Consider the following 12190-nt stretch of genomic DNA (forward strand, 5'->3'; position numbering starts at 1 on the left):
TAAATTTTCGAATAAATTCTGGAATGTCAGTGAATGAGTTAACATGCTCAAATGGGTAACACTTTGTACGGGGTACTTACAGCTTTAAAACTAAGTGAAGATAGTATGAGAGATTTGTCAGCAAAAGAATTATGGGACATGTTTTAATGGTTTGCAGCATGGTTTTGTAGGCTGTACCGATGACGGCATCACAATAATACAGGACTGTGTGTAACTCACTGAAAATAATGCATCACAAACAATGCAGCATGAAACGTGTGTGGAAATGATATGGATGGTCAGTGGGTGTCTTTAGATCTTTACGCAGAGTATTTTTTAAACCCCCATTCAGTGTGTTTTAATGGCTCAGTTAGTTAAGATATCAATACACAAAACATCTGTGTGGAGTCTGCAAACTTTGGTCCCTGAGCCACACACATTGGTAATGTAAATGGATTTTTTTCTGGGTCCTCCGGTTTCGTCCCACATTCCAAAAACATAGATGGCAGGCTGATTGAATAATCGTCCCGAGGTGTGAGTATCCCCCGCCGACTGCGCAAAGATGTCTGGGATAGGCTCTAGCACTCCCCGCAACCTGAATGAGGATTAAGGATTAATGAGGATCTGGAAAATGGATGGATGATTGTTTTTATTACATAGATTGGGTTTGTGATTTTTGAATATATATATATATATATATATATATATATATATATATACACACACAAATTGTCCCGAGATATAAGTGTGAAAGTGACTAATTGGATTGGATTGGATATGCCTTTATTAGTCTCACAGTGGAGAAATGTACATTTCAATTGCTAATATATATATATATATATATATATATATATATATATATATATATATATATATATATATATATATATATATATATATACACGAATTGTCCCGAGATATAAGTGTGAATTGCTCTGCTCCCAAACTCTGGAACTCACTTCCGAAAGATAGACTCTCTTCCCACTTTCAAATCTAAAAAAATTAAACCCTCTGTTTAAAATTGCATTTGCAGGTTAGTTTAATCAGGTCTTTTATTATTGTGCATTTTGTTTATGGTTTTATTGTTCTGGTGTTTATTCTTCTTTTAATTGTAAAGTGTACTTGGGTGCTTTGATAGGCACTTGCATATTCAATGTATCATTATCATTATCATTATAATTATCATTATCATCTCCAATTTGACATAATGTTAAAGGAGAAGTTCATGTCTCTTTAACTGGATGGTGTCTATTCCTCATTAAATCCAGACGATGGCACAGATGCTTGTGTTATTTGACTCGACGTGTGTGTGTGTGTGTGTGTGTGTGTGTGTGTGTGTGTGTGTGTGTGTGTGTGTGTGTGTGTGTGTGTGTGTGTGTGTGTGTGTGTGTGTGTGTGCGTGTGTGTTGCATGTGTGTGTGTGTGTATGTGTGTGAGTTTGAAAAAAAACTAAGTGTGATGAAAATGAACAAAACACCCAACAGATCCCAGCTGACTGATCTGTTCTAAGAATCACAATAGATTTAGCAAATTGATGCATTGGGGAAAAAAATGTATGAAATACTGTATATTGTCACCCTGACAGCACTGGGTAGCTCCTTCAACCAGAGACTATTACACCCGAAGGAGAGGTACCGCCGCTTGTTCCTACCGACTGCTGTCAGGCTTCTTAATAATCACATGGAAAAAAAACTGGACTATTGTACTGTAAATAGCACAGCCACCTTATATTTTCTTTGCTACTTGCAATATTTACAGTTTTTTAGGTAATATTTTTGCAGTTACAATATACACCTCAGTCTTTTTATTATGATTAGAATGTCCTGTTTTTTTATCCTTTTACCGCCCATCCCCTTTCAAATTGCTGCTGTGGACTGCAAATGTCCCCATTGTGGGACGATTAAAGGCTTTGTGATTCTGAATGTAATATGTTAATCCTTTCATTATTTTTTCTTTTTGCTTGATACAATCCCTTACAAAATGCTTTTTTATTTACTTTTGTGCTGACCAGGCCAACTTGTTAAATTGAATATCGCCCCAGGGCCAAAGTTTGCCCCCCATCAGTCTAACCGACTGAAGTTTGGTGGCTTCTTTGAACTAACTACCGGTTCAAATGCTCTTAGCTGTTGATATAATCAAAGCCTGAGGGCAAAGAGGCGCCAATGACAGATCCACATGTGCAATTTTGCCTCAAAGGACTAAAAAAATAAAAAGATAAATAATTGGTCAAGGCCTGGGTGAACAACAACCGTCATTGGCGCTGTTGACATACAAGTTGCTGGTGGAAAACGGTGTGACTGAGGAATTCAAGGTGGAGGTGGGACTCCACCAGGGGTCAGCTCTGAGCCCCTTCTTAATTGCTATGGTTATGGACAGGCTGACAGACGATGTTAGACAAGAAACTCCTTGGACCATGATATTTGCAAATGATATTGCTATCTGTAGCGAGAACAGGGAACAGGTGGCGGAGAAACTAGAGATGTGGAGATATGCCCTGGAAAGGAGAGGAATGAAGATCAGTCGCAGCAAGACGGAATATATGTGTGTGTGAATGAGAGGGATCCAAGTGCAAGAGTGATGCCACAGGGAGAAGAAATAAAGAAGGTGGAGGATTTTAAGTACTTGGGGTCAACTGTCCAGAGCAATGGAGAGTGTGGAAAAGAGGTGAAGAATCTTCAACCATCAACATATTTTGCAGGTTTGAAGGACATATCTTCAATGAAGTGAGAACTCTAAAATGTTGCTCATCAATGCATGTGTCCCACCCTGGGTTGAACAGCTTGAGGAGGCGGTTGCTCTATGTGGTCTAGAGGTCTTTGATTGCAGCCAGCTTGTTTCTCCGAATGCGGTCTGGTGGTGAAAGCCTGTTATCAAATTGGAGAGCCAGGTTTATCTGTAAAAACCTCACCAGACACTGTTGTACAATTGCATGGGCAGTCTTTTTGTCACGTTCTGGTTAGCGACCAACGCGTGGCGCTGTTGACCCCGACAGCACAACAGTGATACCTTGGCTTTGGAATTTAATTGGTTCCCAGAAAGTGTAAGGTGAAAAGTGTGTATTCCAAACATTAATTTCCCATAGTAAGCCATTAAAATGACAATAATCTGTTCTCAGGTCCCCAGAAAACATAATTTTCAACTAAATAAGCATTAAAACTACACACAATATACTGTATTGTAGGTATAATAAATGTGCTAAGGTATTGTAATTAAAGAAATAAACTGTACTTTGTAATAGTCATTTTATTTACTTTTGTGGTGGTCGTTGATGGCTTGATGGAACAGATAGCTTTTTGCATAAAGTGTCTCAAGGAGCTCTGGGTTGTACATCTTAGAAGTTGTGATATTGCAACAGCAACAGATGCAGGCAGACACACTAGAAACTTCATTAATAGCTGGATCCGTTGCTTGTATGTTCTCTTCAAATTGTACAGATGGCTTGTGTGGGTTATTCGTGGAGCCTGATTGATGGGATATTTTAACCATGCAGTCTACACTCTGCCTTTGAACTGTCAATAAAGTTGAAACGAGTCCAAATTTCACTGTGTTTTCTATCCAATTTCTCACCATTTCACTTATGTCTTTTTTCTCACTTTTGTTTTTTTGTTTCGAGCTCTGTCATCTCCCTTTCGTGTGTGTGTGTGTGTGTTTTCTGTTTCTGTATGGCCTCCCTCCCGTCACTTCTGCATGTGTCCTGCTGCGTATGTCCCCTCCTTACTCTACAACGGATCTTGACCAATCATGTGTGGGGAATAGAGGGAAAAAAGGCGGCTGCCATTTCAGGAGCTCCAAGAACCGTCTCGTGATTCCCAAAAAATAGTTTTTATGGAAAGATTATATTCTTGCAAATTTAACGTTCGTAAGTTCATGAGCTAAAACCTTCGTAACCTGAGGTATCACTATACTTTAACTCAACTGTCCAGAGCAATGGAGAGTGTGGAAAAGAGGTGAAGAATCATGTACAGGCAGGAGGGAACGACTGGGGGAAAGTGTTAAGTGTGATGTGTGAGTTTCAGCTAAGACGAAAGGAAATAAAGCTGTGGTGAGACCAGCCATGCTGTTTTGACGGGAGACAGTACCACTGAAGAAAATACAGGAGGCAGAAGTTGGAGACAGCAGAGATGAACGTATTGAGTTTTTTTTGGAAGTGACCAGGTTGGATGGAATCAGGAATGAGTGGGACAACTCAGATGTTTTGGAGGGAACATCATAGACGCCAGACTGAGAGGGCTTGGATGTGTCTAGAGGAGAGAGAGTGGATATATTTGGAGAATGATGCTGAGCCATTAATTATCAGGCAGGAGGCCCAGAGGAAGAACAAAGAGGAGATTTATGGAGGTTGTGAACGAGGACATGAGGTAGCCGGTGCGGTAAAAAATGCATAGAACAGCATAGAACAGGGTTAGATGGAGGCAACTGATTCGCTTTAGTGACCTCTGATGGGAAAAGCCTAAACCAAAAGAAAGAGAAATCCACATGTGTGATAAATATAAAAAGAACACAGCAATGAAGAAAGGGGCTTTTTTTTTCGTGGCAACTTACTATTTAAAAACAAAATAGTATGCATGGTGTTTTTGGCAAGTTCAGCTGAATAATCAGAATTAACTTGCAAGTGTGAAACACCCAAAAATTGCTGCTATCGTATGCTAGAACAAATAGGTAGATGCAATGTTTTCCACATTATTTGGAGAAATACATTGTAGATTTAGCTGAACAAGAACTTATGAGCAGAACTAATAATGAAGACATGCGAATTAAGGCGTTATTTAGTTCGGTGAGGAAGCATCTTGGATAAGAAGCGAAACATCCGACACCTTCAAAAAAGTACAGATGACGGCTGAAGTACCCTTTTTATCGATGGACCACTCCTGTACGACTGAGAGCTTACACAGACGTAAGGCGTTATTGGGTTTACAGTCGCTCCCCTTCTGCTGAAATGACAATATATGTATGTGCCTGTATTGTTACTCTGAGGTTGAGAATTTGTCAAAAGAAAATGATATTCACAGTATCCTAACACAGCCCCAGCATTGCATGGCTTCCCACACCCACATCTTTTGTAAAGATCAATACAAACCATGTTTGAGATGAGAAAAAAAATGTTACCCTTCAACTAGATCCATGGTAGATGAAACAACCTCAGCATAGAGCAAAGTATGCCCCAGCAAAACGGTTGTTAGGTAATGACAGTAGGTATCCAAGCAGAACTTGTCCCAGGTCAGTGACTCAGGACAATTGGTGAAGAGTGAAAGAAACATGTCATGCACAAAAGCATCATCTCGTAGTTCAGAATTGTGCGTGACCCTCAGCGATGCCTTTGAGATCATGAGAAGGCCGTCTTCATTTACATGAGTATCTAGGAACTGAAGAAATTTATCTTTAGCCTCCTGTGGTAAAGACATAGGACAAGAAAACAAACGTACTATCAGTAGTTTATACATACAGTTTTTAATAATATACAATTTCAAGACTACATTTTTACATGTGAGAGGATTGCTACTTTTCTTTTTCATAACCATGACTGGAGGATAGTTAATTGGGGAGGTGGGTGAGGCAAATACACAAATATTTCAGGATGAACTTCATCGTCATCAGAATGATACAGTAATCCCTCATTTTTTGCGATTAATGGGGACCAAAACCACCGAGAATAGATTAACAAAATCGCAAAGTGTGTGTGTGTTTATAATTACAGGTAACATCAGACTTACGACCGGGTTCCGTTCCGACAAAACAGTCGTAAGTCAAACGGTCGTAAATCGAAATGTCGAAAAACAGCAACATTTTCGATTGAATACTATTATATACCAAAATGTTGACAGTTCATTTAAAAATTTTATACTTTTTAGTGTCATTTTTATCATTTTACATTTCATATTATCGACTTTCATTACTGTGTCGGCGCACACGCTTTCTGCTGACCCAAATACGCACGGCTTCCCACACATGCGCACTGTTGAAATATTGCTCTCCCTGATAACGGAGAAACCAGAAGAGGTCACCCAACAATACACGCTCGGATGCCGAAGCAAAAAAAGTTCTACCAGTTGCCCTCTCCCCGACTGTACCCCACGCCGACGTGCCGCCCGACCCAGGGGCCGTCTGCAACGCCGACTCGGCCAACTCGCCACCTCGTCGCAAAGCAGAATGAAATGTCTCAAAGAGGCGATGGCGCCGACGTGGCGTTTGCGTAGAAGCGATCTCACCCGCTCTAGCACCGATGCCCACCCGCCTCGGCGTCAGTGGACACCCCCACCCCTCATTGCTGTGCGAGTGAGATGCTGTCTGGCTGGAGCAAATTGTTGTACGTGTTTGTTAAGAAATAGTTATTTTGAATCCTCATTGTCTGCGATTCTGTAATATTCTCTGTTAAGATAAATGAGACATAATGCTGAATGTTGAGCGGATCTGGCAACCGAGCCACACCGCTACATATGGTCCTTTGACAGCGATAAAAAAATTGTTCTTGTACAATGCTGAGAGATGTGGTTGCTCTCGGTGATCCGGCAAATAAACATCCTACTTGTTCAGTATTGTCACGTTCGGATTGACAGCTAGGGGGCTGGGCCGTGCCTCCCCACTTCCACCGCCTGCTGTCAATTCCTTCATCAGGACATCGGATACTAAAACGGGACTCTGTCAAACTGTATTATTATTTTGCATTACCCTGGACTTTCTATGTCATCTGTGCTCATGTTTTACCAGGCCCGAGGTCCCCCCCATATCCCATAAGTAGTATTATCTTTCAGGATTGATCCTTTTCTGAACCACCGTGTGCGAGTTGCTTTTCGGCATTGGCGTAGTATGCGGGTCGGGTTTCACTTTGCCCACCGACTCGTCGTTTTTGGTATTCTTTATTTTCGATTATTCCCCTGGTCCTCTTTTTGGGACCAGCGCTTTGTGTTGTCTCTTAATAAATCTTCCTATATATTAGTCCCACAAGATCTTTGCTCGGTCATTCTCTACTACCTTGGGAGGTGTTTCCCATTTTGACCTTGTGGTTTCCAGTTCATACTCCGCACAAATGTTTCGGTAGACTATGCCAGCGACCTGGTTATGGTGCTACATGTAGGCTTTCCCTGCAAGCATCTTATACCCTGCAGTTATGTGTTGGAATGTCTCAGGTGCCTCTTTGCAAAGCATACATGTTTGCAATAGATTTGCAATCGATCAAAGAATTATATGTGCCATTTTGAAGCAACATTGGGGGAACATCTCTCACCCAAAAAAAACAAAAAAACAAAAAGAGGCACAATATGGCGAGCTCATGGCCAGCTCCATTTCTTATATGGCGCTTGGATGCCCTCTTTGGGCGGCTTTTGTTAATGCAGTTCGGCGCAGGACGGATATATCGACAGTACGGTTATATCGACATTTTTTCTAACTCCCGAGAATATCGATATAACGATACATATATATATGTACATATATACATATATATATATATATATATATATATACATATATATATATGTACATATATATAAAAATCCTCGTCTCACCCACCATGGGTGGTGTCTGTCCCCATTTCAGCTCGGGTCCTCTACCAGAGGCCAGGAAGCTTGAGGGTTCTGCGCAGTATCCGTGCTGTTCCCAGCACTGCGCTTTTCTGGACCGAGATATCCGATGTTGTTCCCGGGATCTGTTGCAACCACTCGTCGAGTTTGGGGGTAACTGCCCCAAGTGCTCCGACCACCACAGGCACGACTGTCACCTTTACCTTCCAGGCTCTCTCCAGCTCCTCTCTGAGCCCTTGGTATTTCTCGATTTTCTCATGTTCCTTCTTTCTGATGTTCCCATCACTCGGGACCGCTACATCCACGACAACGGCTTTCCTTTCCCCTTTATCTATGACCACGATATCTGGTTGGTTGGCCATTACCATCTTGTCAGTCTGTATCTGGAAGTCCCACAGGATTTTTGCTCGGTCATTCTCCACCACCTTGGGAGGTGTTTCCCATTTTGACCTTGGGGTTTCCAGTCCATACTCCGCACAGATGTTTCGGTAGACTATGCCAGCCACCTGGTTATGGCGCTCCATGTAGGCTTTCCCTGCCAGCATCTTACACCCTGCAGTTACGTGTTGGATTGTCTCAGGTGCCTCTTTGCACAACCTACACCTTGGGTCTTGTCTGGTGTGGTATATCCTTGCCTCTATGGCTCTGGTGTTCAGGGCCTGTTCTTGGGCAGCCAGGATGAGTGCCTCTGTGCTGTCCTTTAGGCCAGCCCTCTCTAGCCACTGATAGGACTTCTTGAGATCAGCCACTTCTGCTATGGTTCGGTGGTACATCCCGTGTAGGGGCTTTATATATATATATATATATATATATATATATATATATATATATATATATATATATATATATATATATATATAGTAAAGTCTCGTTATATCGATATCGGTTATATTGATAATACAGCTTATTACGATACTACAGTAAAGTCTCGTTATATCGATATTCAAGGGAGTCCGAAAAAATATCGATATAACCGGGACTATCGATATATCCGACCCTGTTTGCATGTAATTTTCTCCGTGCGTGCATAGAAATAGTATCGATATAACAGGGACTATCGATATATCCGATATCGATATAACGAGACTTTACTGTATATTCATTTCCCGGCCGAATTTCTAGTTTTTTTATGTATAATTAGTTCCGTTTAGTACGATTCATGGTTATTACGATAATCCGGTTACTACTGTGCTCTTTTTCATCTCCCGCCGGCCATTTTGCTATGTTTATATCGATACACGCCATCGGTCGCGCCATTGGTCGACTTGGTCACGTGACTTGAGTTTGTTACGTGACCAGCTCCCGTCTAACAGAGCCATTTTCATTTTCAGAAGCTAGCTCGTGTGCAGCAGACGAGATTGAAGTGTTTGTGTTAAAAGGTAAAAATGGGAAGCAGAAGAAGATTGATGACTTTTTTTAATGGCATACATAATACAGTAAGATGTAAGCGTTGCAGTTTCCCTGTTGTGTTATGTACATGCCCACCGTACTGTATATTAATGCAATCGTTTTTTGCAACACTGTTTCTTGTTTTGTCTGCTGAAGCGTGATGATTTTGAAAATTATTAACATTCCATACTGTGTATTAAAGGACAACCGATGTCACTTTTTATTCAAATGCAAAACACCAATAAAAATGACTTCACGCCAAGATGTCTTGCATTGCTTGTGAATCCAAACAACGGCTTCAGATTCGGATAATATGCTTTCTTGTTACACATCCAGTTATGAATATGATTCAAATACACTGTAGTTTTGAAGAAGAAAGCATACGTGTTTGCAATCGATTAAAGAATTATATGTGCCATTTTGAGGCAAAATTGGGGGAACATCTCTCACCCCCCCCCCAAAAAAAAGCACAAAATGGCGAGCGCATGTCCAGCTCCGTTTCTTATATGGCGCTTGGATGCCCTCTTTTGGCGGCTTTTGTTAATGCAGTTCGGCGCAGGACGGATATATCGACAGTACGGTTATATCGACATTTTTTCTAACTCCCGAGAATATGATATAATGAGACTTTACTGTGTATATATATATATACACCTCCCAGGGTAGTAGAGAATGACCGGTCATATATAGATACACAAATAAGTATCTGTTCCAATCGCTCTATCAAAGAAAAATCAGAGTTGGAGAAATAATATGTATATACAGTAAAGTCTCGTTATATCGATATCGGATATATCGATAGTCCCGGTTATATCGATACTATTTCTATGGACGCACGGAGAAAATTACATGCAAACAGGGTCGGATATATCGATAGTCCCGGTTATATCGATATTTTTTCGGACTCCCTTGAATATCGATATAACGAGACTTTACTGTATATATATATATATATATATATATATATATATATATATATATATATATATATATATATATATATATATATATATATATATATATATATACATACACACACACACACACACACACACACACACACACACACACACACACACACACACAGTTGTGGTCAAAAGTTTACATACACTTGTGAAGAACATAATGTCATGGCTCTCTTGAGTTTGCAGTTATTTCTCCAACTCTGATTTTTCTTTGATAGAGCGATTGAAACAGATACACATTTGTCACAAAAAACATTCATGAAGTTTGGTTCTATTATGACTTTATTTTGGGTTAACAGAAAAAGTGATGAAATCTGCTGCGTCAAAAATATACATACAGAAACACGAATTAGCAATTTTGGTGACTTAGAAAGTTGGGTCCGCGAAATGAGCTTCACAGCATGGCCTCTTCTTGAGAGTGATTATGACTGACTACAGCTAGTGACTTGGAAGTGGTGCTTTACAGAGAATAAATGGGATCATGAAGATGGAGAATTACCTTCAAATTCTTCAAGATAACCATAAGTCATCAGCCTGAAGACTGGGTCTTGGGCGCAGTTGGGTGTTCCAACAGGACAATGACCCCAAATTCACATCAAAAGTGGCAACAGAATGGCTAAATCAGGCTCGAATTAAGGCTTTCGAATGGCCTTCACAGTCTTGACTGAAGAAACAAGTCCATGTCAGAAAGCCACAAAAAATATCCTGTGACTGTAAAGTGTCCTTTAGAGTTTTGAAAGGCGCTTGTAAATGAAATGAAATGTATCATTGTCATTATTATGATCCTAACTGACATCAGAAAAAAAAACGTGTATAGCATCTAAAATACCCAAAACATGCAATGCTGATATTTTAGTCAAATGTAAAACACAAATAAAAATGACTTGACTTAAAAATGAAATGATGTCCCAAAACTGCCACAAAATGAGCTCGGAACTGGGCAGATTCAGAAAGTCCTGCCCTCTTGTTTGTGACGTCACTATTGGTCACACACTGCCTTGCTCCAGAATCAAAACAATGGCCTCAGAGAGTTCAGATTCAGAGAAGATGCTTTCTTGTTACTCATCCAGTTATGAATATGATTCAAATAGTTATGTAGAGGAAAGAAGTCCTTCCGTATCAATTTGAGCCGTCAGGTTAGCGCACAAGCTCCGTTGGAAATGGGCTGATTGTTCGCTGGGAATTTGTGTAAACTTACACCTTCTTCAGGCATGTTACGGCAATTGGCTGCGACACACAACAATTCATGCGTTATTTATGTAGTTTTCCTTCTAATTTCGCGATCAACACGGTGATTTCAAGTGAAAAAAAGCACCCAAAATGCATTGTGTGTCGCTTTCTCGGTCACCGGCGTTCCCTTCGTGACGCCACTTAGGGTACTCATGGCAGGTATCCCTGCCATAAATTGTCTCGAGTAGTTAGACAAAGGAATCAAGGATAAAAGTTTGCACCTTCAAAGTGGTTCTAAAAAATATCCTTACCTGAGAGGTAGAGAGAAGGTAAATTGGACTTGGTAATGGGATTTGTGTTGGCTGGCAACTCATGCCAAGAGAGGTCAGGATTTCTACTAAGACTTGATAATGCAGGATATCATTGGCCTGAAAACCATCAAAACCTTCATTTGTCAAGTTCTGGAAATCTGGAGTGTTTTCCAGGTGGATCTGCCAACAGAAAACATATGACAAGGACTGATAAAAAAATATGTTGTCCAATAAAGGAAACGGTCATGTGCAGTACAGTACAGTAAATCTGCAGTTCCATAAGGCTGCAAATGAATATTGAATTATTTAGAGTGTTTTTTTTAATGTGGCAAATTAATTTAACACAAATTAGTGCAACGGTCGATCATCTCCCTTCGTCTCGTCACACTTCCTTGTGTGTCTGTACCTTTTTTATTTCCTACCGTGAGTACGTAGGTCGGTTTTCCCCTTGAACCTCTACTTGCTCGTTCGGCAATCATTATTTTTGTATTTTTCCTGCTCCACTTTTTGTCCAGCGCCTTTTGTTTGTACAGTGGGACCTTGGCTTACAAACTTAATTGGTTCCCAGACAGAGCGTGTAAGGCGGAAAATGTGTATCCCAAAAATTAATTTCCCATAGGAAACCATTAAAATGAGAATAATGCGTTCCCAGCTCCCCATAAAACATACTTTTCTACTTTCTAATTTTCTACGCCTTAAAACTACACAACATATACCTTATTTTATGTATAATAAATGTGCTATAGTATTATGATTAATTATTAAAATAAACAGTACTGTCCAATAAAGTCATTTTATTTAACTTTGTGATGGTCGTTAATGGCTTGATGGAATGGAGTGTCCGGTTTCCTCAGCATTA

At 40.3% G+C, this 12190-nt stretch overlaps 1 protein-coding gene across 3 annotated transcripts in view; it reads right to left on the reverse strand.

Moving 5' to 3' along the window:
* hlcs (holocarboxylase synthetase (biotin-(proprionyl-CoA-carboxylase (ATP-hydrolysing)) ligase)) overlaps nucleotides 1-12190 on the reverse strand; it is a 73173-nt gene that overhangs the window by 40970 nt on the left and 20013 nt on the right. For all 3 annotated transcript variants that reach the window (XR_016117846.1, XR_016117847.1, XM_089016989.1), the window contains exons 4-5: nucleotides 11332-11511; nucleotides 5086-5366 (exon numbers count right to left, since the gene is read on the reverse strand). Coding sequence is in view for 1 of the 3 variants with exons in the window: in XM_089016989.1 (XP_088873115.1) it covers nucleotides 5086-5366; nucleotides 11332-11511 (461 nt within the window). In the remaining 2 variants the exon portion in view is untranslated. The remainder of the gene's footprint in view (nucleotides 1-5085; nucleotides 5367-11331; nucleotides 11512-12190) is intronic.

Source organism: Hippocampus bargibanti, linkage group LG16 (assembly GCF_051943395.1).
Source record: "Hippocampus bargibanti isolate YZ-2025 linkage group LG16, ASM5194339v1, whole genome shotgun sequence".
Taxonomy (NCBI): Eukaryota; Metazoa; Chordata; class Actinopteri; order Syngnathiformes; family Syngnathidae; genus Hippocampus; species Hippocampus bargibanti.